Here is a 24,449-nt window from a genome sequence, read left to right on the forward strand (position 1 = left end):
CATGGTCAGCCGGATACTTTATTTCATAGAAAAGTTACATTGAAAGAAGAGGCTGAAAAGGCAAGTACACCAGACCCGCATGCACTTGCCCGCTCCTCCCCTGGTCTGTTTCCTGACAAACAGGACCCTGTGCATACCCACCCAAAAAAGCACATATGCAAGTGGATGTGCAGGCGGCCTCTGCCCACCTCAGACCCAGTGCAGTCTGTTCACTTGGCTCTGGGGCTGCATCAAGTCGGTCCCATGGTGATTTTGCATCAACAGTGGTATAAACCCTGATTAGGATGGGGTACAGTTTCATTTTTAAAAATAATGAACAGTCCACAGACAGGCAGGGCGGGAGACACACGCACAGGGAGAGACGGTGCAGCCCTGCAGTCACAGCATGGCCCCGAGGCAACGTCACAAGTTGTGCAGTTGGTGGCCACACAGCAAGGGCCCTGTCAGTGCTTGTGAGCTGGGCACACGCCAGTGTCCCAACACCAAGATCAGCGGACTCCTGCCACCGGTCCAGTGTCTTCACCCCCTTCCCCACTGTCACCTGCAACCAAGGCACGAAGTCACCCCTGCTTAGGGCAAGTGGCCTGCTGTCGTCAGGCAGATACCTTGCTTCCTGTGGTGCTTCGGTGCTGCCCCCTCACCCACCCCACAATGCACCACGACAGCACAGCGAGGGCCCACTGTGAGTGTGCGCTACCTGCACTTCTAGTTTGGGGGGGTCCATCCCAGAGCCCTCATGCACTCACGATTTGAAGAAACCAAGAACAGGAGACAGCACAGGATGGCCCAGGGACAGGTGGTTCTTTGGTCAAGACGTCCTCTGACCTGCAGCACCGTGGCAGTCTGCCCTCTTCCCTGAATGGCCCGTGTCTAAAAAGCAGCTTTTTCTGTTTGCAGCCATGCAGTATTCTATACTGTCTCAACACCACCGCTGGTTTCAAAACACACGTGCACGCACACACACTCTCTCTCACAAAGGATGTCCTGGAAGGGTTGAATGCCTGGCGGGACATACAACTTTTGGAACTTAGGTGCAGCATAAATGTCTGAGATGAGTGTGTCCGTGCCATCGGTGGCCAGGGAGCACTGAGGAAGCCCAGGTCAGTGGGGACTTCCCAGGCAGATTTCTTCATGATCTAAAACTGCAGCTCCTCCCCAGGGTGGTACCAAGCCATGTGGTTTTCCACACAGTTGCTTAGAAAATGCAAAGTAGTCTTAACAAAAACCTGACCACTGCAGGAAGGTGGTGGCCCTGGGCCTTGTGGAGTGGCCACACCCCGCACACCAGGTGAAGACCAGTCATAGCATCTTCCTGCTCCAGGTTTGGAGACACTGCATCTGTGACTATAAATATAGAAAACTCTGCTTGCTGCAAGCAATTGGTTGGCGTAGGTTCCATTTGCCCTACTGGTCCCAGACAAGCTTCAGAGAGCCGATTGGAGTCTATGAGCAACTGCTGGCCCGGGGCCCAGCCTCAGACAGAGAACTCCGGGCCCCCTCTCCTGCTTCTTGCCTGCAGCTGCCTGAAGCGGAACCCCACGAAAGGGTTCATCCAGAGCAGGGAGGGAGGACCCCCAAAGACGGACTTCATCCCCTCCCAACGCAGCCTGCGCTCCCACGTGGGCTTCTCGCTCTTCAGTCTCTCGATCTCCTGGAGGCAGAGGGAGAGCAAGAGGTGGGAGACACCTGGTAGACGCAGCAGCACAAACTGCAGCTGACTCCCCAGCCAAAGAGCAAGCTCCTGCCAGGCCCCCAGCCAAGCCCCCACGGCACTGTCTCAGCATAGCAGATGACAGGACAGGCCTGGGGTCAGGAAGGCCATGTGAGACACCAGCTGGAGGGACAACCCAATGACAACAGTCACAGGCAGAAGGAGGGGTAACCAGCCTCTGTCCACCACTCCATACAGGCACTCACAGATGTCTGCTCGAACCTGGAGGTCAAGGGCAGAAGCAGACTCACCCATTGGAAGGGCTGGGCCTCGTGGACATCAGAGCAACTGCCTAAGCAAGCTGATTCTTACACTGTGCTCAGTCCATAAAACCGGTCAAGATAAACAGTGGACTGGTCTAAGCTCTCAAGGCTGTTCCATTAGCCGCCTGTGTCCATTCAGACACTGGGCCCTGCCCACTTACTTGGACCCGGGAAGGAAGCATACCGTTTCATCGTTGCATATGGAGTGGATCTGGGTTCCAAACATAACTGCAGTGAACGTGAAAAACAGGAGGCCCTCAAGGCACAAGAATATCAGCAGGATTACAGTTACTGGTGGTGAAAAGTCACTGCACTCTGTGGACCAGAGAAAGGGGTCAGAGTGAATGGCGGCATCGTGATCAATGCACACCCACCCTTGGGGCGCCCAGCCCACTGGCCAGCTCTGATGGAAGAATGTGCTCCTGTGAAAAGCAGACGCCTGCTGAAGACCGCCACCTCCAGAAAACAAACGACCACCATTTCCTGGTCAGCGGTCCCCAAACACACCTCACCGTTGCAGATTTCTCTTGAACATCAGGGAAGCAGCTGTAAGAGCCTACAACTGTGTGGGACCTTTGCCAGGGCACAGGTGGGAGCCCTCCCCCGCCAGCTGGGGGAAGCAACGGGAAGACAGTCTTGGCACCGTGGTTAGCAAGCTAGCCAAAAGTCAGATTCAAGGTCTGGTGGGAAGAAACTTGATTTCCCAGTGGTCTCAAAATCCACAAGATGCAAATGAAATTGCTTACTAGAAATTACAAGGCGCCCTGGTGGCACTGTGGTTCCACGCTTGACTGCTAACGAGAGCTGGCGGCTGGAACCCACCAGCTGTTCCACTGGAGAACGGATGAGGCAGCCCGCCTTCGGGAGGGGGCAGCGGGTGCCTATCCTGTCCTAGAACAGCTCTGAGTCAGGACAGACACGAGGGCGATCGTAGCACGCACGAATGCGTTCACTGGATTAAAAACGAGGCTTGTGTCACAGCACCACTGTACGAGCAAAATCGCTCGGCAGGTTACGACTTGACCTTATTCTTTTCTAACAAGAATTTCATGAACTCTTGAAGCAACGACAAGGGCCTCCTTGAAACCTGAGAGTGGGAAATCACTCCTTCCTTAAAGCTATTCCCTCTTCCCCAACAACACACAAAGCATCCACTTACCTGTCCACTGCCCCCGGACACAGGAGATGAACTGGAACCCACAGAGGATGAGCGCGTGGGCTGAGGACAGAGCTGTGTACATCTAGGAGGAGGCGGAGAGGCATCGGTGAGCAGCTTTCAGCAGTGGAGGAGCTGGCTCCTCCAGAAGCCAAGCGTGCCCAGTGTTACGTTGCCTTGGGTTTCACTTGACTGCAGCAGTGGTCATACCCACCTACAGACCCCAGACCATGGAGACACCCACTCACTCAGCTGGAGGGAAGGTACCAGGCCCTGCAGCAAGAAACTCTCACTGGAGAGAGAAATGGCCACGCAGACACCTGAAATGCTGGAACCTCCTTTGGGCAATCCAGCCTGGGCTGGGCTAGACGGCAGAATGGAGTTGCTGCCTGCAGGAGTCTGCTCCAGCTCCCAACTGAACCCAAAGATGCTGATACTCACAGTGAAGAGCACAAAGAACCTCTGATTCTTCTCGCCCACACAGTTGTTCACCCACGGGCAGTGGTGGTCCATTTTCCGGATGCATCTCTTGCAAATACTGGAGGAGAGGTGTGGGTATTAGCGTCCTGGACATGTGTCCTAGCGTACTGGGTCTGTGCAGACAGCCACACGGATTTGGTGGGACTCCGACTGATTTCAAAGTTGGGCTACTATCCCCACCACCTGCTTTTTAGAAATTTAAAGCAGAAAGTTTTATTGGCGGTTCAACTGCTTGCACTGGGGATCGGCAGAGCCTGCAGTGCTCTCTGAGGGGTGACAGCACCCACCAGCCTGGGAAGGTGAATTGGGGCCAACAGCCGCCTCTTCCATCCTCCGAGAGAACAGAGCAGGGCCCTGCAGGGGACTGGTGCTCAAGGAGGCTCACTGGCCTCAATTCACCACAGGGGGGAGGGGGGCAGGTCCTCCAGGGACCCGACAGCCTCACTGAGCCTTTACAGAGATGGCATGAGTTTACAGAACAAAAGGCTATCCCAGGGAGAGAGAAGTGGAGTCTGGGCAGCAGTGAAGAGGGATTGAGGAAGAGGAGGAGGAGGAAGTGGGGCATGGTGGGAGGGCTGTCTTCTGCCTTTTTGTAAATTAATATACTTTAAAAAAACCATTTTATTGTAAATTAGGTGGGTGTTACATTCAAATCATCAACTTTGTATTCAACAGTTTAATCACCTCTCTCACCTGGGCTACCATCTCCCCATTCACTCAGGCTCACCCCTGCCAGCAGTCTAGCCTGTCTCTCTCCCTCCTTTGCCCGCCCCCATACTCCAGCGGCACAGCAGGTGCAGGGCTGCACAGCAGGTGCAGGGCTGCAATGCTGCACTGAACCCCAAATCCCCTGCAAGCAGGGACTGCACACAGAGCATACTGCCTCCTATCTCAGTCCAGACCTGAGATTGTAAACCACTACCTTGCTAGCTGTTAGCTTTCACAAAGAGCTTGCACCTTGAACTACGAGCAGACAGCGGATCTCCCACACCCAGGGAAGTCTGGTGTGGGCAGCCCTTGGGCTTGCTGGCACACATACCTTCACTGGGACACAATCGGTGACTTTGCAGATGTCTGCTGTAGTTACCCTAGTAAGTTATTTTTTATCCTTGTAAGTTTGTAAACTTGCCCGCTTTACCTTTTTTGAAGTGCGCTAAATCCCACCACTTTACACACACATTCCGTGGCTGTTAATCCAACATCAGAGCTATGTACCTACCAGCGCTGCCAACTGCCTGGGATACAGCAGCCCCTCCCACCACCCCACCCCACCCCACCCCACCAAGCCATCCTGGGCCCAGCACAGCTGAGGTTAGCAGCCTCAGTTGACTCCTAGGCTCCCGTCCATCTGCTCAGCAGTTCTCAACCTGCGGGTAGCGACCCCTTTGGGGGTTGAACAACCCTTTCACAGGGGTCGCCTGATTCATAACAGTAGCAAAATTACAGTGATGAAGTAGCAATGAAACGAATTTTATGGGTGGGGTCACCACCACATGAGGGACTGCAGGAAGGTGGATAAGCACTGCCCCAGCTCATCTTTCAGACCTTCTGGTCAAACCGTACAAATGGAACTTGGAGAACCTCTCCAGCCATCAGCTCGATGAAAGTCCCTTGGTTTTTTCCACCAAATGACACAACTTCTGGCTCATTGTCACACGTCATCCTGAAGATGACACCTTTGACCTCTGCACCCTTGCTGGGAGCCCAGGAGCAAGCGCTCCATTCCCAGGACTCCTGGACTTGACTGCAGGGCTGGGAGGGCCCAGCTGGACTGTCAGACAGCACTATCTCAGACACACCACAGCCCAGATGTTAGGGCACAGACTGAGCACCAGGGGCTGGCAGAGAGGGGAGGCCAACAAGGTTCCACAGAGACCTGCAGGGCACACAGGGAGGAGGGCTAGAACTCCAAGGGCACATGTGTAACCCTAGGCCATGTGTAGCTGCCTTAAAAAAACCAACTCTAATATGTCAGAGTGTTTTCACATGTACATGTAGGTAATATTTGGGATTACCCTCACACCTGCATGGCAGGGTCCCATAGGGTTGGCAAAAGTGAACACCCCAATCCTAAGACCTGGCTGGGAGATGCCAGTGCAGGTCAGTGGCCATGGGGAAGACAAAGAGGCTGTGTTCCTACTGGAGTCCTTGCAGGACGTGGACGCCAACCCACGGTGACGGTCAGCCAAACCGAAGTGGCTTTCCATCACGCCCCAGGGCTGCATGGCTGAGAACTGCTGGCATGCTCTGGCCCGGGGACTGAGCTCTCGGTGATGGAAAAGCCACTTAGGCTGTTGCCCAGAGCCCAGGCCCCGGTGCAGGTACCTGCAGTGGTGGGCGCGCTCGGGCTTGATGCAGCAGCACTTGGGGCACTTGTAGATGACCTCGCCGGGCTTCAGCTGCAGGCTCTCCATGTACTCCTTCGTGGCGTTCCCTTTGGGCACCGCTCCCTACAGGTTAATCAGAATGCGTGTCAATAACAAGTTTATCTGCAGGCACGGAAAGAAGGGGCTCCGGAAAGTCTGAGGACAATTCCACTATCTTTTAACTCTATCTGTCCAGGAACGTTTTGACCCCCTTTCTCCTGCACCTGTGTGTTAAAATATTCCCACTCATTTGTCAGTGTGGCTAGATTCCAAAGTTCAGATCATTATTTAAAAAATGGAAGTTACATAGAAGTAGAGGGTGACCACATGGTTCATTGCATAACTGTCAAGTCACAGAGAACCACGCCACAGCCACTGTGCATGAAGCTGGCACTGCCGGGAACTCCTTGTGAATGTACAAGTAGAAAGTGGGGTTGTGTTTTGTTCCACCATGGTCACAAATGAAACACATCAAGAGCACACTAGCTGATAGCAGTGGGTGTGTGTGTGTGCCAGTCACAGTAGTTAACTGAAAGCTCAGCGGTTCAAAGCCCCCAGTCGCTCTGGGTTAAAAGTCCAGCTTGCTGCCGTGTACAGCTTACAGTCAGAGAGAGAGCGCAAGCGAGCGAGGGAGCGGCTCTGCTCTGTAGGGTTGCGGTGAGTCAGAATATGTGTGTGTAATATATGTGTTTATAAGGCATACACATACACACACATTATAAAATCACTCCCAATGCTGTCAAATTACAGCAGACACTATGGATAAAACAAATTAAAACCTGGCACTCCTACAGAAGCAGTTTTATGTTCCACTTAAAACACACTAAAACAACATCTACAAACACCTTATTGGCTGGCCTTCAAGCATTGCCAAGTGGCTCAGGTCTGTGCTCACGGAAGGCAGGGCACACCAATATTGCCCACACCAGTCTGCCCAGCCCTGCCAGCTCTAAGGGGAGCGGCATTTCTGCCTCCCCCTCTGTCGGAGCCTGGAACAGAACCACCTGTAAAAGCCCTGTATCCACATTATGTAACACACCTGTGCCCCTCGGCAGCTGGACTGATGCATTCGCACACACCTGAGATAGGTTGTTGACACGGGACTGGCAAGCCGGGGAAGGTACGCTAGGAATAGGATTCGGGAGGCCGAGTGCCAGGACAGTAGAAGCAGCCTGGCTAATCACAGAAGTGAGGGGCGGGGCATCTCTGAGGTGGGACCATGCAAGTAAGGTACACGGATCCCTGCCATGGGGCTGCCAGGCTCCACCGTGTCCTCTCAAAGGAGGAGGAGGGATCTAGACCCTCACAGATGGCCAGGAGCATGGCTCAGACCTGAGGGGCCAGCACTGCTATTCTTCCACCCAAGTCCAGCAGGACCCTTCAGGAGACAGCATGTCTAGCCACTGGGCTAGGGCCCCTGAGGGAGCTGCCTTATTGACCAAAGAAGTCAGGCCATAAACCAAGTCTCACAATCTGGTCAAGACAGGCTATGTGCCATAGTCTTGCTCCCCTACATACGGTCCCCAGCTGTCCGATGGACTGGTCTACAACTGTCATATTCCCAGGGAGTGTGCAGCTTAACCTCTGCTGGGCAGACAAAGGGCCAGCATGTAGCCCAAGGTCACTGGATGAGTTCAGGCACCAGCCCGTCTGCCACATTCCATGGGCCAGCCAAATGGAGATGCCAGCTCCAATCTTGTGCATAAAAACAGGACCGACAAAGCCCTGGTCCAGTGCCACCTTTAGAGAAAGTTTGGAAACGACAAGAGTCCAGGCAGTTTGAAGTAGACAGATGCTGAGGCGTCCCCGAGGCAAAGAGCTTCCAGATAGAGGCCTTGGGGATGCTGATCCCGGACCAAGTGCCTGCAGGGCACCCCCAACTCAGGGGCCTCCCTCTGTCTGTGGGAAATCCTCCGCAAGGCAGACTGGGACTTATCCTCTGTCCTTGGAGCTCGGGGCCAGCAGGAAACAAGCATCCAGCGTGGCAGCACTGTGAGAATGCTCCCTGGCCAGGCACATGCAGACACCCAGGCTGGGCGGTCACAACACCAGGAACACCTGCTGGGAGGGCTGGCCAAGCCCTGCTCCTGGTCTAAGGGCACCCGCTCCAAAAGTGGCCCCAAGCCTCCTGAGGCCACCGCGTGGAGCTCCATGAGGCTCCCCCAAAGCAAAAGCCCACAGCTGGTGGCACCTTGCTCGCTAGGTCCCTAGTGCCTTTCACAAGGCTGGGCTTTGCCCTTTGCCAGCTGAGAGGGCTGTGCATTGTAGACTGAAGCAGAGATGTTCAAAAGGTCCCCGTTCAGCTGCCTACCTCTTAGCCTGGCGCAAACATACACAGCGGCACCCATGAGGAGTGTGCTCCGTTAAGCCATCAAGCAAACCACAGGAGGCCAGCCAGTCAGTGTTCACCCAGAAGCATGGGGAGCTGAACTCGGGGCAGGCGAGGTGGGAAAGGGGATTGCGACAAATGTCACCAAACTATCTGGGTGTCAGCTTCAAGCTGCGGTGCTGTGTACTTTCACCACAAGGACAACCCTATCAGCTAACTAAGTGAAATGAGAGAGCCACCAAGAACAAAGATGGGATCAGACCTCTGACCCAAAGAGCTTGACTTGGCTGCTTCTGATCAAAACCAAAAACCAAACTCACTGCCATCGAGTTGGTGCTGACTCACAGTGACTATACAGGACAGGAACTGCCCCTGTGGGTTCCCGAGACTGTAACTGTTCACGGGAGTAGAAAGCCTCGTCTTTCTCCCCTCAGATTGCAGCCTGAAGCACAATGAATGAGTCACCAGACAACTCAAAAGTTAGATCAGGAATGTATGGATGTGCTTTATACAATTGATGTATGTATATGTATGGATTGTGGTAAGAGTTGTATGAGTCCCTAATAAAACGTAAAAGAAGAAAAGAGAAAAAAATGATTAGGGCAAAGACTGTACAGATGTGCTTTATACAATTGATGTATGTATATGTATGAACTGTGAAAAGAATTGTATGAGCCCCAATAAATTGTTAAAAAAAAAAAAAAGTTAGATCAGCCAGTGAAGTCCAACTAAGGCCCCCTGGCTGACAGCCCAGCTCAGAAGGACACTGGAGAGAAGAGACCTTAGAGGTGATCACATACGAGCTCATCCCTGGCACAACAGCCCCGAGAAGGGCAAACTCTTCCTTGAAGATGCCATGACGTCCTTTCTAGTTGAGCTGCGCTGACTCCAGGGGAGACATGGGCAAGCTCCCAGCCTGTGGCCAGGGGCTGCGCAGACAAAGGCTACTCTACTCACAGGGTCGGTGAGCATGGTCCTCAGGTGCGATGACAGGGCCAGAACAGCCAAGCAGTTGAAGATGACCCCGTTGATCATCGAGTACCAGAAGTCTTGGGAAGGCAGCAGCATGACGAAGGTCACCACAAAGTCAGCATAGACGACCAGGAGCCAGGTCATGACGGCGCACACCATGCCGCAGCCATCCCGGATGAACCACACCCTGTCTGCCGCGTCCGCCTCAGAGGACGATGATGACGACGAGGAATCATAGTTGTCATTCTCAGACAGGAGAGGATGGTGTTCGACATCTCGGAGCCTGTGTCCTGATGACTGCATGGTTTCCCTGATGCACCCTGCGGAGGGGAGGGACCGCAGGGGCTCAGGCCCACAGGAGACCTGCGCACACACAAACACTCTCGGAGGGGGGCCTTCAAGAAGTCTGTGGGGAAAGGGCATCATCTTTTAGTTCTACTTTTCCACAAACTTGTTGGTGCCCCCCTTCACATATGCACATCCATACAGGCACGCGTGCGCGCGCGCACACACACACACACACACACACACACACACACACAGTAAACAGACATGCACATATACGCACACAGCACCTGAAGCAGGACTAGTCATCCCTGTCCTCAGCCGCCTGATCATCTCAATGAACACACCAGGAAAGGACACAAAACATAACTAGCCGAGATCTGAATTTGTGAATCTTTACCTTCTTGAGTTCCAACACTATGAATCCCACAGTGCATGCAGTTCAGGCCCGTCTCTCTACAAAGCCAGTCAGTAAGGCTAGCTACGGTCACCCATGAGGAAGGACCGGCCAGAACACACCACCTGCGACAGTGTAGTTCCCAGCTCTCCCGCAGGGGTCGAGGTGGCTTCATGTACCCCGCTCCCGCCCACTCCACTCAGACCCCGGAGGCCCATCCTCTGCATGTCCATCAGCAGCTGTGCTTGGGACTGGACTCAAGGCTCAACAGGTATCAGCCTGCAGTACAGAGAACAGGGCTCATGAGCCGCTGGGCCACCGTACAGCCATTTGCCAGGACCCCATGAGGTGAAGGGCAACCACACGAGTCCAGGCTCCTCTGAGCCTTGCAGTGTACTGAGCCCTCCTCTGATCAAAGCACCTTGCTTTGTGGAGCAAGGCCCATCCCCTGAGAAAGACAACCCACTGAGGAACCACAGGTCAGACAGGTTAGCTCTTTTCAGGGTCCATGGCATGGCAGCACAAGGTCTACCCGGAAAGCAAACCCCAAGAAGGTATACGACGAGCCAAACGCCAGGGCCACTTGGTTCAGGGGTTGTGGTGGAATGTCTATACCTGGGGATCCGGAGGCAGGTGCCATGGGAGGGAAGAGCTCACACAAAAAGACACAGAATGCTGAGGGTGAAAGGACATTCCTGGATGGCCACCGGGAGCAGGCAGGCGAGGACAAGGGATAGGCAGAACACTTACAGGATCTCCCAAAGTCACTGTGTTCAGGAGAGCCATCACTGAGCCCGGCTGGGTTCCACACAACAACTCCCTCCCAGGACAGAGTGGAACTGCCCCTGCGGGTCTCCAAAGCTGCCCACCAGCTCTCTGGCAGAGTTCAGTCATCTGAGGTCAGCAGACCGGCTGGCTTTCTGCTGATCCACGGTATGACACTTTGCTAAAGTCACAGGAAGGGCGGGGAGGAAATGGAGAAACAATCCCTTGCCATTGGCTGAGATCTGAAAGTACGCAGGATGATAGGACAACTAGGCCCGGTGACTGACTTGGGAGGCAAACGGAAACGGACACCTGCTCTCAAAGGCCAGGGGCCCGCAAGACTCTGTGCTGGGGGAGGGGGGCAAGAGCCGGTGATTCCTGTCCGAAGACAACTGACAGACATCCTCCTGTTCCTGAACTGACGTTAAGTAGAGCCCATTTCCCAGGACGCTGAGAGCGCCCCAAGGGGCTCCATCACTTACGGGTCCACGGCTGGAGCAGAAACCTCCACCAATTCCCATGGCATGGGTACCAAGTTGGTGTGCCCACCACCCTCTTCCAACGACCTCCCTGCTCTCAGGAGTCGGGGTTCGCCAGCCAAATACAAGGGGTGAAGGGCGAGACCAGACCGAGTTGCTTCTGTCACTGTGTGTGTGTGTATTTCACCACAAGCCGGTGCTTCCTCCTCGACCGGACCCAGGCTGAGGGCGGCGGCCAGAAGGAGAAGGGTGACTGCCCTGAGTCATCGTGCTCTCACCTCAGAGATGGTTTCTCAGCGTCACTTGCACATTTTGCGCCTTTTCTTCAGCAGCTTAAGGTGCATGCTGTCCGATGTGACCGGATCTAAGAAGGAACGCAAATGGGATAGGAACAGATGTCACTGATGTTGTGCAGGGAAAGCATGCGCTACTTCCTACAGCAGGTGTCACCTGCAGAGCTGGGAGCCACTGAGGCATTTTCTGCATGACTCGAGTGCTATCCGTCAGAATCGAGGCCCGGTCCACATGCATGACATCACTGCTCGGTCTGCATTACTCACACCCCAATGGCAGGCCTGTCTGAGTTTCAGCCCATGTGGTAAACGCAAACCGAGAAAGCACCCCGAAGAATCCAGACCAAAGCTGGCCAGTGCACACTGAACATCTGCAAAGGCGCCAACAAGAAGACAGGAGGGGTGTAGGGGGTGGGTTCCTTTCTCTGAAACACTAGCATGTCGCAGGAGAAAAGGCCTAATGACACCAGGGTGCAGGGAAGTCACAGAAAGGCCAGGCTCACCGCCAGCCTTCCCTGAGACACAGGCAGGGGACACACTGCCCGTGGCCCGAGGTCCAGCTGTGGCTCTGAGTCAGTCCCTCTTACCAAGACATGGACACCCAGGGAGATGTTTGGAAGACACAGCCCCAGAAGAGCACGGGGACGGGACTCAAAGATTCGGGTGTGTAAGCAGAGAGCAGGACCCGGGGAGGGAGAGTGTGCCGATACCCGAGTCCAGACCGTTCCTGGGCAGGGAGGGAGGGGCGGTCCGAGACCTCCTGACTATGGTATGGAAACATTTGAATGCTGCTGTGATGTTTTTATTTATCAGCAAGAGTGGACGACGGCACTGACGGAGGCCATCGCCCATGAGGGAGAACTGGTGGGCAGAGAGAACCAAGCGAGCAAGCAAGCGACTGGCCCAAGACCCCGGGATCCGCATGGCATGTGGTCGCCTGACAAAACACTGCCCTGGTCTATAGGTATGAGTGGCATAGAAGTAAAGGGCACCGATGTGCAAGGCCAATGTGGCAAGTTCTGACACTCACTTGTGAATGTACTAGCACCAGCGAGATGACCTGCGCTCAAGTATGCTCCGTGCCCCACGACCTGTGGAGGTGGACCCCACAAAACACGAGGTGCTGGTACATCTGGATTGGGTGGCTGAGGGTTTCTGTCTCCCTTCTTGAAAAAACAAACCAGTCGCAGGGAGTGGTGGGAGCGTGGGGGGGGGGGGTGTTTCAGAGTGTTACTGTTCAAATAACAAAAGATAAGAACCAGACTTTCTAGCCTGGAAAAAGAACTGCTTACAGATTGCTTAATATATTAGGCAGGGAAGTATAAATAATTTTATAGTCAAGACAGATGTACAGTCAATCCGTGTTCCTCATCTTGACCCTAAATTAACAGTCCCTTGTTAAGAGGTTTACATGGTATTTCTGCTCATTTCCGTTGCAAATTTGTAACTGGACGGAAAGGCAAACTGGCTACAAACCTTGACTGTAACAAAGAATCAAGCCTGTAACTGGCTAGCCTAACACTCAGGCAGTTCACCAAGTCCCTCCTCCCTCCTAGCCTGGCAGGCTGCTTGAATCCAAGGCCTCCATTCAGGGGCCGGGTTCTGCCTGGCTCTGTTCACCCAGCACTTCTCTGGTGGGGTCTGCCTGCACTGCGGGGTGCTGCAGCAGTCCTGAATAGGGGGTGGCTCTGTCATGGTTGATAGACAGCCAGGCCGTGCAGGTCTTTGTATGGCCCTGCGCTTGCATTTCTCTGGGTAAGATGGGGGTCCACCTAACTTTTTGCTTTTAAGTACAAGCCTGCTCTCCAAGGTGGGTGTATCACCTACACTCCCAGGGGGTAGTACTGGGATCACAGTGAAACACTACTTCCTCTGCCCAGGCCCAGGCCTCAAACACATGCTGGTGGTGGTGGAGCCTAAGGGGTCTGTTCTTACCCAGAAAGTCTAAAACAGAAATACTCAACCACTTTGATAGATTAAAAATAAATAAACAACCAACACAACAACAGCACGGTAAAGTGGCCTGGCACCTTCTCACCAGTTAAGTTGCCCTGTGACTCAACCAGTCTACCTCCAGGTATCTAAGAAAAACAGCTCCAACACAAAGACCTGACCCAGGATGCTCGTGGCAGTGTTATTCCTAATGGATGCAAGCCCCATCCACAGAGACGACCAAATTGTGGTCTGTCCATACAATGGTACACTGCTCAGCTGAAAAAGGGAGGGGTGGTGGTAGACTGAGGAAGCTACTGACCCCTGAAACAACATGGTATTCCCATGCACATTCTTTAAGGTCAAAGCAGCTAGTTGTGAAAGAGTGGATTTGGTGTGGAACCTGTTTACACACTGACAATCACACACCTGAGCGTCTATAGTGGCCAACTTCAGAGCCGGGACTAGGCGCAGGATGACTGAGAAGAGGCCCAAGATGACTTTCTGAAGTGGCGGAAGTGCCCTCTACCTTGACAGGGAATTGAGTTACACAGGTGTACATGTGTCAAAACAAAACAACAAACTGTACACTTACAAAACAGGGCTTCAAAAATTCATGGAAAGATTCCATGATCATTTAACTCCACTGTCCCACAAACTTATAGCATGTCTGTCTCCTTGCGGCCTAATGACTGGCCTGATGACTGGACAGTACCAAGTGCGGGAGGGTGCAGCCTGGGGCAGTGTTTCCTTCTGGGGAACAAAGGGTTGCCAGTAGGGCTGACTGCAGCACCTGGCAACACCACCACTCCCGGCCTTTTGCATTTACCAGTATGTTAAAAAATAACAAAAACCCTACTTTCTGACCATGCTGTGCATGGATCTCGGTGGCAGGCATGGTAGCAAAGGCTGCAGTGACCGCCCCCTCCCTTGAGGAGGGTCTCCAAACAGTCCTGTGTCCCACACCCCCTCCTGCCAGCAGGGGCAGCCAGTCCAGCCCACCTGTGACTCCCACCAGATCTCTGGGTAGACCTGGAAGACCATCCCCCAGAGAGAAGTGGGCCTAAAGCCTCCACCCTATGGGCCATGTGTGTGGCCAAGCTCCTGGTGCCCTCACCCTGCCCCACCCTGCAGGCAACCCTATCTCTGTGGAAAGGCCCCAGGCCAGGGCACAGCCACTTTGGGATCAAGTACCCAGGACTCCTGGGACCACTGAGCGATGCTGCCTGAGGAAGAGCTGTGGGAGCCGAATGAGGGCTGGGCCAGGTGAGCAACAGTGCCCGGCCAAGAGGCAACATTGGTGCCTGCAGCAATGGCCAAGAGAAGGGGCAGTGGTGATGACCAGAAAAAAGCGGGGGGTGCTTCTGCTCCAAGGACTGCACTGGCAGTGAGTCGTTCTGCTCCGAGGACTACCCCTGAGCCTCCTGCTTCAGGGGTCTTTCTGGACTCATTAGCATCTCTCTTTCTGATGCTGATTCTGAGTTGTAGTCTGTTAATTCTATTTTCTACCCTGTGGCGACCCAAATAAACCACAGAACTGTAAAAAGAAAGAACTCATGCCTGCAGGGTGAAGCGGAGCCTGGAGGTGGCTCTCAAAGCTCTAACCTGGCATGGGAGGGAGGTAAAGGGGCTAAGCATGGGCCCTGTAGTCACACGCCTGCCTCTCGGCAGTGATGGGTCTCCTGAGCCTGCAGGATGAGCCACACTGGGCCCACACAGTGGTAAGCACTGCAGTCAATCTTAGCTGCTACTGTTATTTTTCTTATGATCATTTCATATGTTCTAAAATGTAAAAATCGGACAAATGGATTGTCTGAAAACCGCTCACTTAACATCAGTGTTCACACGAAGACCTGGTCTTTAGAATCTAACCTCGTACCAAAGCGAGAGCGGGGTATAAAAATTATACCTCAATAAAAAATAGGGAAAGACCCCACACAAAAACAGATACATTAGGCAGGTGTGAGGTCCCATCCCAGAGAGCTGCTGGACAGCTTGCTTCAACAGCATCGGCGTTGATGAGCCCCGACCCCGGCGTATGTCTGTCTCAGGTCCACTTTCACCTGCAGCTTCGGGCAAGTTCCAGAATCACTTCTGCTCCTCTTTGCTGGGTTACAAACAGAAAAGGGATTTCTCCTGAACAAATTTTATTTTTTTAAAAAAAGGCTTTGGTCTTCTTAGGTGATTAGCTACAACCCAACAGTCACTCTAGAGTCACACAACGGATCACGAGAGCTCAGCCACATCTGACTGACTGCATGCACTCAGAAATTCCCAGGGCGACCAGGTGCAGCCCACGTCTCTTGTACACAGAGAACATGGGCTGTTAGGTGCATGGTACATCTGTAAACGTGTAATACACCTACGTTCCTGGCTTACGCATATATGGTATTTTCTGTCTCAAAAGTCTATCGTGTCAAAGTGTGCGTTGTGGCAGGTGCATTCTGACAGGTGCAGCATGCAAGCTGGCGTGGCCGTCACCTCTGCTAAACTGCGCCATGCTCCAAACAGCAAAAGCGGTAGCCAGAGGCAAAGGAGAGGCGCCATTTTGGAAGCACAGCTCTATGGTCATTAAACAACACAAAGGTGCAAACTGGGGCTAAATCCTAAAATTCTCTGAGCCGTTACAAGATTAGGCTCAGGAAAACTCAAGAGGGTCCTGAATCAGAAAAGGGAAAGTGGTTAATGATTCCGTCAGTCTGTGGGCAATTGCCCTTCAAGATGGAAGCGTGTTCCCCAGTGCTTAGAGCAGACACAGGACCAAGCAGACGGTTGCACGGCTGCATATGACTGCCCTGTCCAGTTGGGCTGGGGCACCCCTGTACATGGCAGTTGTGTAAAGTGCCTTCACGCTCTTATGCCGGCCAATGGCCCAGGAAAGAGAAGCCTGTGAGAGGAACTCTAGCCCTACCATGGCGGGAGGGGAGGGGGATGGGACGGACCCCCAGGCATCACACTGTGTGTGTGGCCCGAGACTGGCACACCAGATGTCACCAGCTCTGTCCACACAGCCCAGGGCAGCCGGGTGAGAACCAGCCTGGTGAGTAATGTGATAAGTGTTGTCTCTGAGGGGAGAAGGAAGGTGTGATGGAGGGGGTGAGGTGGTTGCTGCTGCTAATTCTGTCAGAGGAAGCAGGACGTGTCAGCAGAAAAGGCAGCACCTGAGGGGCCTGGACCAACCGGCAGTGTGCGGATGGGACAAGGGCTGAAGCAGCAGGGGGCCTGCCAGAGGGCCCAGCCAGGGATAAGGAGACAAGACCGATCTGTTTGGGAAGAGCTTCGAAGGCCAAGCTAAGGAGACCAGGATTCTGGAATCAGCTGGCTGAACTGGAAAGCACCTGATGTATGTAAGGAGTCCCAGGTGGCCCAGACAGTTAAGGCTTGACAACTAGCAGAAAGGCCTGGCCACCCCACCTGTGCAAGGTAGGACGGCTCATGGGGCTTCAAGGCTGTGACCTTTCAGAGCAACTGCCAGCCTTCCTTCCGAGGCCCCTCAGGATGGATTCACACCGCCAACCTTCACTCCATCATCCAGGGAGTCTGAACTAGGTGGTAGTTCAGAAGTGAGACAGAGGCAGAGGATGCACTGGGAAAGCACAGTCACCCTAGAGGGGCAGAGACGCAGAGAGAACGACCAGCAGTCGCCAGAGCAAAGAGCCAGGAGGTGGGGCTGGGGCTTCAGAAAGTGGAGACAGGGCAGGGAAGGTGGCTGAAAAGCAGCCAGGGCCAAGCCAGCACTGGAAATCCTGTTCCTCTTCGGCCCAGAAACCCAGGACCCCTTTATCCCGCAGTCCACGCTCCGTGGTACTCCGGAGGTTCACTCAGGGCTGGTGACCAGTAAGCTATCATGTGGAGGGCGGGGCCTGAGCGGAGAGAATAGACCCAGGGGGTCCAAGCTGGGGGGAAGTGGGGTGATAAGCTAGGGGCAAGAGATGTATCAGGTGGGATGGGGAGGTGGGGAGAAGGCAGGTGGTGCCCATAGGCCTTGCTGAAGGGCTGGGTGTGGGGGGTGAGGTGAGACTGGCTAACCAGAACCCAGAGGAGTGGGAGGCTCTTCCGAATGACAGGACCGGCACATGGCCCTGTGTGGAGGGACCTGCCCAGCACTTTGTGCCAGGGATGTTTGTCCTAACCTGGTGATGAGGTGGGCAGGGTGGGGCCAACTACTGAGCTAGAATCCTGGGTGACTGGAGAAAAGCTGTCTTGGGCAGACAGCGCAGTGGGGGCCGCTCACAAGGCAATTATGTTCTTATTAATGCAATTCCTGGCCATTTGCAACCATGAAATATTGAATGTCCTCTCAAAGTCTACCAGCAATTCGTACTCTACGAAAGCACGCATTTTCCTCTCAAATTACTAAATCTAGAGAACAGGATCCTAGCAATGAAGGGGAAAAACCAGCCGAACCTGGCTACAGACGGACCTCGGGATCACGAGGGCTCAGTCAACGGGCACCTCCCAGGCCCTTTCAGAAGATCTTTTCTCCAAAACACCAAGTCAGGCTAACAGCATGTGGGCTTCCTGAGGAGGGTGGCAGGGTGAGATGGGGCCCAAGAGCTGGAAAGCCATTCAGGAAGAGAGACCACTTGGAGTCCTCTCTTCCCTCCACCCAACCCCCACACTAGCCACACCTCAGAAGAGATAAGGGGGTTCTGCCACAGGCTTTTGAAGCCCCCTGGTTGTCAACAGCCCCACTGTAAAGGGGTCACAGCAGAATGCTCACTCCCCTGCCAAACTGGCACCCCACACTGGTCCCCACCTCAGTCACTGGCTCTTCAAGTAACAGGACTCCCAGACTCACCTCACCCCCCCACACCCAGCCCTTAAGCAAGGCCTATGGGCACCACCTGCCTTCTCCCCACCTCCCCATCCCACCTGATACATCTCCCAGCCAGGCCTGTGTTCCTACAGGATTGCCTCACCCCGACTCCACTTAGCCATCTTTCCAACACAGGAGCCAGGCCAGGTGACTCTCTGCTTGCAGGACCCTTGACCTGCCATGTCAGTTAGGTTACAATGATACCTGAAGGCCTTCCCTGACCCCTGACCCACTGCTTGCTGCCCTGTGTGTGTCTGTCTGTCTGTCACTCTCTGGTTCATTTGTTTCCTTTGTCATCATCTTATTAGAATGCTCCTACCCTTAAGGGACAAACCCCACACCCGCTCACCCAGCACCAAGCCCACTCAGTGATTCCACCAGAGGGGGCGCCTGGGACAGGAGAAAGTAGCCAGGAGATCCATGGGAATGTGAAAGGAAACAAGAGAACCCTGGGCAGACAAGGGAAGAATTCTGCAGGCCCAAGGGGGGGCCAGGAGGGACCCTTCAGGAGCACTGGTGGCACAGCAAGTTCAACAAGCACTGGGCAGCTAACCTCAAGGATCAGTGGGTATAACCCCCCAGCTGCTCTGTGTGGGGAAAGATGAAGTTTATCTGCTCCCATAAAGAGCTGTACCCTCTGGCCCACCAACTAAACCTCACTCAACACCTGTTTGGCTTAATAAAGTTTTATTAGAATGAACAAACTAAAAGATCTATAGTCTCAGAAGTCCCTAAGCACCTGTCTTATGACAGTGGGCTAAGGGACCCTTGGAGAAAAGGAGGGCAAGAAATAAAAATGGGACAGAGCTAAGGAAGGGATGCCATACTTTTGAGGGCTCTAAAACCCCAAACTCAACACCAACGCGCCAAGGCAGCCAAGAGCTGCCCTGTGAGTTCCCAAGTCTGTTATTCTTTATGGGAGTAGGAAGTCCTGTCTTTCTCCCAAGGAGCAGATGGTGGTTTTGAACTGCTGGCCTTGAGGTTAGCAGCCCAACTGGTTAATTTCGGGTCCAGAAAATACAACCAGGGTACTTCCTCTGGAACATGACTGTATGGCCTAGGAGACAACTAGGAATGTTGATGTGCTCCGCCTACCTGAAAGCTTCGCCTTATCCTTGTCCTGGGGCCACAACCTCGATGCTAAAGTCAAAGAGCCAAGTGACAGTAAATGGTCATTCACAGTATGACTCAACCTGGCTTGCTGACAGTGAGGAGAACTTGAGCGCTGACCGATGAAGATCAAGGAGTGCAGCCTTCTGTATGGATCACAACTCAGTGTAAAGGACTGTGAACTCCTCACAACTGCACCCATAACATGATCAATGGAGGAAAGATGGAGGTGATCAAGGAGTTCATTTTGGTTGGATCTATAATCAATGCTCATGGAAGCAGCGGAGATCAAACAATGCACTACATTTGAGTAAATCTGCTGCACAGACTTCTTTAAGGCATGGAAAAGTAAGGCTGTGGTTACTTTGAGGACCAAGGCGCACCTGACCCATGCTGTGCTGTTTTCCATCGCCTTCTGTGCATGTGAGAGCCGGACACTGAGTAAGGAAGACAAAAGGAGAATCGATACTTTTGAACTACGGTGCTGTTAAAGACTATTTAAAGTACCACGGAATGCCAAAAACACCAACAGAGCGGTCTTGGAAAAAGGACAGCCAGATAGCTGCTCCTTAGAGGGAAGGATGGTGAGACTTCACCTCAGGTACTTTAGACAAGTTGTCAGGAGAGGCCAGGGCCTGGAGAAGGACATCATGCTCGGTAAAGTGGAGGGGCAGCGAAAAAGAGAAAGGCCCTCAGGCTGGATGGACAGTGGCTGCAACAATGGACTCAGACATCAGGACAGCTGTGAGGATGGTGCAGGACCAGGTGGTGGGTCATTCTGTTATACACAGGTCGCTGGGAGTCGGAAGTGACTGGATGGCCCCTAACAACAGGCGTCCAAAGCAGGACAGGAGTAAACGGTGAGGTAAGGGGAAGAAAAAGACAAGACAGATGCCTACTTGTTTTGACTGTTAGGGAGTTTAAGTAGCCTGTGGGTTCTGACTACTTAGAAATGTATCGACTCAAGTAAGGCTTGGGGATTCTCTCTTCCCTGTGGTCTAGAAGGGACAGTGATGGTGGGAGGACGAAGCTACGTGACCATGTGCAGGCACACCTCCCAGACGCTGTGTTTTACATGCTGAACGTTTGTGGCGGGCAACCACAGGCCCAGCAGGTCCACCAACGCCATTTTCCCAGCAGCACATGCTCACTTCATGTCTCTTTGTCCCGTCTTGCTCATCCTCAAGGAATATTTCACACTCTGTCTTTGTACCATGTACCCTTAGCAGACAACACAACTCTGATATGCCCTGGAGAGCCAAGCTCACGTGGCTCATTTGAGGGCTTTTTCTGCCTTACTGCGGTGCCCTGGAACAACCCCGAGTTCTCCACACAGTTGGCCAGTTAAAAAGGCGGTCCCTGGAGGTGTTCACACTGGCCCTGGGGGCTGGCTTAAGGGCAAGTGGGTGTGAGGGTGCGCGCATGGTTTGAAGTTTACTCTGTGCTCTGTTCCCGTTTTGAATTGTCCGTTTGGACCTTTCACTCAGCAGTCACATGTCTAATCACTGAGCACCAGGGCCCCGCCAAGAAAGCGCACCCAAAGTACCACACAAACGCTGCTTTAAGGAAATGTGGGCCAGAGAACCTCTGAGTGGCGATTGGCAGAGGCCTGGGCGCAGCAGGCAAATGGCTTCTTGCGTCACCCCAAGCATCACCTGTGTGTGTGAAGTGAGTTCTAGCCCCAAACACACTGCCATCAAATTGATTCTGAATCCACCCAAAAGGGGAGCACTGAACTACCCCTGCGGGTTTCTGGGAGGGAGTAGAGAGCCTCATCTCTCTCCCGCAGCGCAGCGCGGCTGGTGGTTTCAAGCTGCTGACCTTGTGGTTAGCAGCCCAACGGGTGACCGACTATGCCACCAGTTTTTAATACTTCTAGAGCCAGACTCCACACCGACAGGCACTTGTGTCAGTGCGAATGTAAATACATGCTCATTTAATCAAGTGCGCATCCAGGCTGTTCCTGAATGAATGAATCAATCAATCTCTCACTGGTCTGTTAACAAGCATCTGCCAAGTCCAGGCCAGACACTGGGTCACTGGTAGCAGACTCCATCTTCACCCACTTTACCTTGCAATAAGGAGCCAGGGTGGCACAGTGGTTACACTCTGGGCAGCTACCCACAGGGTCAGCGGTTGGAAACTGTCAGCTGCTTCGAAGGAGCTAGAAGCCAGAGGATTTCTCTTCTTCCTGTAAAGAGTTAGAGCCTCTGGAAACCCACAGGGTCAGTTCTACCTGCCCTACAGGGTCACTGTGCATTGGAATCGACTTGACAGCAGGGGGGTTGGGTTTTTGGTTACCCTGAAATGGAACATCTGCTGAAAGAATTCAACTGTTGCTCAAGGAGTCCTTTCAAACATGACCTTTCAGAGGGCCTGGTTCTGCCCCATCCCTCAACGCAGAGGTCAGTGTGACCGCCATGTACAAAGTCCAAGGAACTTGAATGGCCTCTCCCTCCTATTCTTCAAAAGGTCTGAGAAATGCCATTTAGCCAGTCCTCCAGGCTCCATCCTCCTGGTCAAACGTGCTGAGAGCCTTCCACGCTGACCATGTTCTGGCTCCCTTACGAGCATACTTCACAAGATGACTTTTCAAGCGACATCACATAAGCAAACGCTGTAAAGCATCATTGAAAAGGGGGAAGCCCATCATCTGGGAGGTGCACAGCTCGGGAGAAGTGGATGGCGACCTAGGTTTCTGGGCCCCCATGCCTGAAGCCCTCACCGAGAAACCAATGACAGTATCAGGGACCTGATACAACCAGATCCTGGGGCAGCACAGATACAACTCATGGGAGCTCTGGTGCAGCAGTGGGTTATGCACTGAGCTGCTAACCACGAGATCTGAGGTGTGAACCCAACAAGGTGCTGTGAGGCTGTCTGCTCTGTACAGATTTAAAGTCTCAAAAAACAAGAGAGTTCTACCCTGTCCTACAGGGCCACTATGAATAGGAATCAAGTTCATGGCAGTGAGTTTGTGGGTTTTGTTTGTTTGTTTTTTGTTTGGGGTAGGGGATGTTAGAGCATACAACTAACTCGAAGTCTAGGGGTGCAGTGGGTTATGCTGCTAGCCCTAGGGTCAGCAATGCAAACCCACCAGCAACTCTGGGGGAGAAAGATGAGGCTGTCTGCCCCTTTACAGGCTCGGGATCCATCCATAGGAGCTATATGTTGTGCTTTGGGTGAAGGGTCCAGGTAGGTTTGGGTTTAGTCTACAACCCAAACTCAAGCTACAAGACTACTGGACCCACAGCGATTCAGGACCAAATGGAAGTGGTCGCCCAGCACCTAGCAAAGCACCTCCACCCAACAGCGTAGAGGGACTGGCTCTCAGTAGGTGGGGCCTCTCAAGAAAGGTGCAGCAGGGCATAGGCCTTGCCAGGAAGGCTGCCCTGACTGTTCCTGTCGCCGTTAATCCCTCACCCTGCCCCCAAGGGCAGCTGATCAGGAGGTGAGAAGAGGGGCTATGAAGGAAAGGGGGCGAAGAATAAAAGTTACAGTGATTAAAGGAAGAGACAGAAAACGGCCCCAGGCATCCACACACCAGGTGGGAGCCGCCCATTGTCCCCACGCCTATTAAAAAGCCTTTATAGCCCGCTTTCTGCCGGCAACCCCGTTATTAGTCGCCAAAGCCTCTCCCTGGGCTCCGTTTCTCCCCGGAGAGAAGCCTGGCTCGGAGGGCTGGGTGTCACGCCCAAGGTCAGGCGGGAGTGGGGCTGCAGCCCAGGCAGCGGTGGGGCACCTGGGCGGGGTGGGTGCGGCACAGGTGCCCCGGCCGGCAGGAGTCGGAAGGCCCGCGCGGGCCGGGAGACAGCGGGGGCGGCGGCCCAGCCCCCGGCCCCTAGCCCCCGAGCTGCACTCACCCGAGGCCCGGGCGGGGTCGCCCGGCGCTGCGGCTCCTCCCGGCCGGCGGCGACGGCGACGGCGGCGACTGCAGCGGCCGAAGCAGCGACGCATCATGCGGCCGCGCGCATGGCCGGGCCGGAGCGGGCCCCGCAGCTTGGCTCGGTCCCCCCCCCCGGGCCGGTCGGAGGGAGGCGGCCGCCGAGCAGACACCGGAGCCTGGAGCCCAGCCTGGGGAGCCCGGCGGCGCGACCCCCGGAAGTGAACCCACGAGGTCAGCGGGACCGCGCCTGCGCAGAGCAGACGGCGCTGCTCCGGGACTCCGGAGAAAGCGGGGTCGGGGGTTCAAGTTCAGTTAGGAGTACGCGGTGGCCAGGAGCCGCTTGGGGCGGGACGACTGAAAGACTTACAGTTCCCGGAGGAAACGCAGCTGGTGGGCACGGGCCCCCCTCGCCACAGTAGACGTCCGCGCAGAGAGGAGGTCAGGAAGAGAACAGGCTGGGGTACGGGCTGCCGCAGGGTTCAAGCCGCGCCGTCTGGTCATCCACCAGGTCCAGAAGTCGTCCTCAGGCGGAGGTGGTCGGAACCCGCGGCAGCGATTCAAGGCCAGTTTTAGGCGTGGCCTGGGTGTTGTGCAAGAGGATAGCTAGCGCGGGTGGGGGGGGGGGGAATTTCGGGGCGGGAGTGGCCTTCTGGGCCGGAAGGCACGTGAAGGAAAGGGAAGCCCCTGAATTGAAAGTCTGGCCCTGGGGTGCACAGAGCCCCCGCCCTACCCCCAACACCTGCATTGTCGGACTGCAGAGGGTCCGGAGAACCTGTCGCCGTTGTCAAAAACAGACTGGGTGGATGCCAGAATTCTAAGTTTTATTCGTGGGTGCTTGCACAAGGAAAAGAAGCCAGTTTTCTCCTCTGATCTGTTTTAGAGCTCAGACCCCACACGTTAATATACAATATGTTTGTGCTTTAAAAAAAACAATGATTACAGGGAGAGGTTAGCAGGTTTGTTTTTTCAATGTCACAGGATGCAGTAGAAACTCTTTAAGAATGCAAGTTTTTGCAAAGACCTTATCTATGCCTTCATTTCTCCAGGAGCCATTAGAAATGCACCCCCCAACCCCCACCCCAGCTTCAGCTTCTTGTGCTCTTGTCTGCCCTTCCCAAGCCAGGACATTCCTGCTGATAAAACTTAAAAGAAGTTGACCCCAGCAGGGTGGGATGGGCTGTGTGCGCTACATTTCTAGTATTGACT

At 54.0% G+C, this 24,449-nt stretch overlaps 1 protein-coding gene across 3 annotated transcripts; it reads right to left on the minus strand.

Moving 5' to 3' along the window:
• ZDHHC7 (zDHHC palmitoyltransferase 7) lies at positions 1-23,829 on the minus strand. Of its 3 annotated transcripts, XM_075536422.1 has the most exons (9): positions 23,611-23,829; positions 21,429-21,548; positions 11,482-11,567; positions 9,263-9,597; positions 5,936-6,060; positions 3,572-3,668; positions 3,134-3,215; positions 2,159-2,289; positions 1-1,651 (listed from the first exon to the last, which is right to left on the minus strand). In XM_075536422.1, the coding sequence occupies exons 4-9, from the start codon at positions 9,578-9,580 to the stop codon at positions 1,475-1,477; spliced, it is 930 nt and encodes a 309-aa protein (XP_075392537.1). In that variant the 5' UTR covers positions 9,581-9,597; positions 11,482-11,567; positions 21,429-21,548; positions 23,611-23,829; the 3' UTR covers positions 1-1,474. The 3 variants fall into 3 exon arrangements, with proteins under 3 accessions (XP_075392537.1, XP_075392535.1, XP_075392536.1); XM_075536420.1 differs by lacking the exon at positions 21,429-21,548; XM_075536421.1 differs by lacking the exons at positions 21,429-21,548; positions 23,611-23,829 and adding an exon at positions 23,221-23,459.
• Positions 23,830-24,449: the final 620 nt, after the last annotated feature.

The sequence above is a fragment of the Tenrec ecaudatus genome, chromosome 18 (assembly GCF_050624435.1).
Source record: "Tenrec ecaudatus isolate mTenEca1 chromosome 18, mTenEca1.hap1, whole genome shotgun sequence".
NCBI lineage: Eukaryota > Metazoa > Chordata > Mammalia > Afrosoricida > Tenrecidae > Tenrec > Tenrec ecaudatus.

Excerpts from the sequence above, each read along its gene's own strand:
- ZDHHC7 (XM_075536420.1), bottom strand. The coding sequence starts at position 9,580 with ATGCAGTCATCAGGACACAGGCTCCGAGATGTCGAACACCATCCTCTC. Across the intron at positions 2,290-3,133 it reads TGTCCGGGGGCAGTGGACAG|AGTGCAGTGACTTTTCACCA; the intron begins GTAAGTGGATGC and ends TCTGGTCCACAG. Across the intron at positions 1,652-2,158 it reads CCATATGCAACGATGAAACG|GAGATCGAGAGACTGAAGAG; the intron begins GTATGCTTCCTT and ends CTCTGCCTCCAG.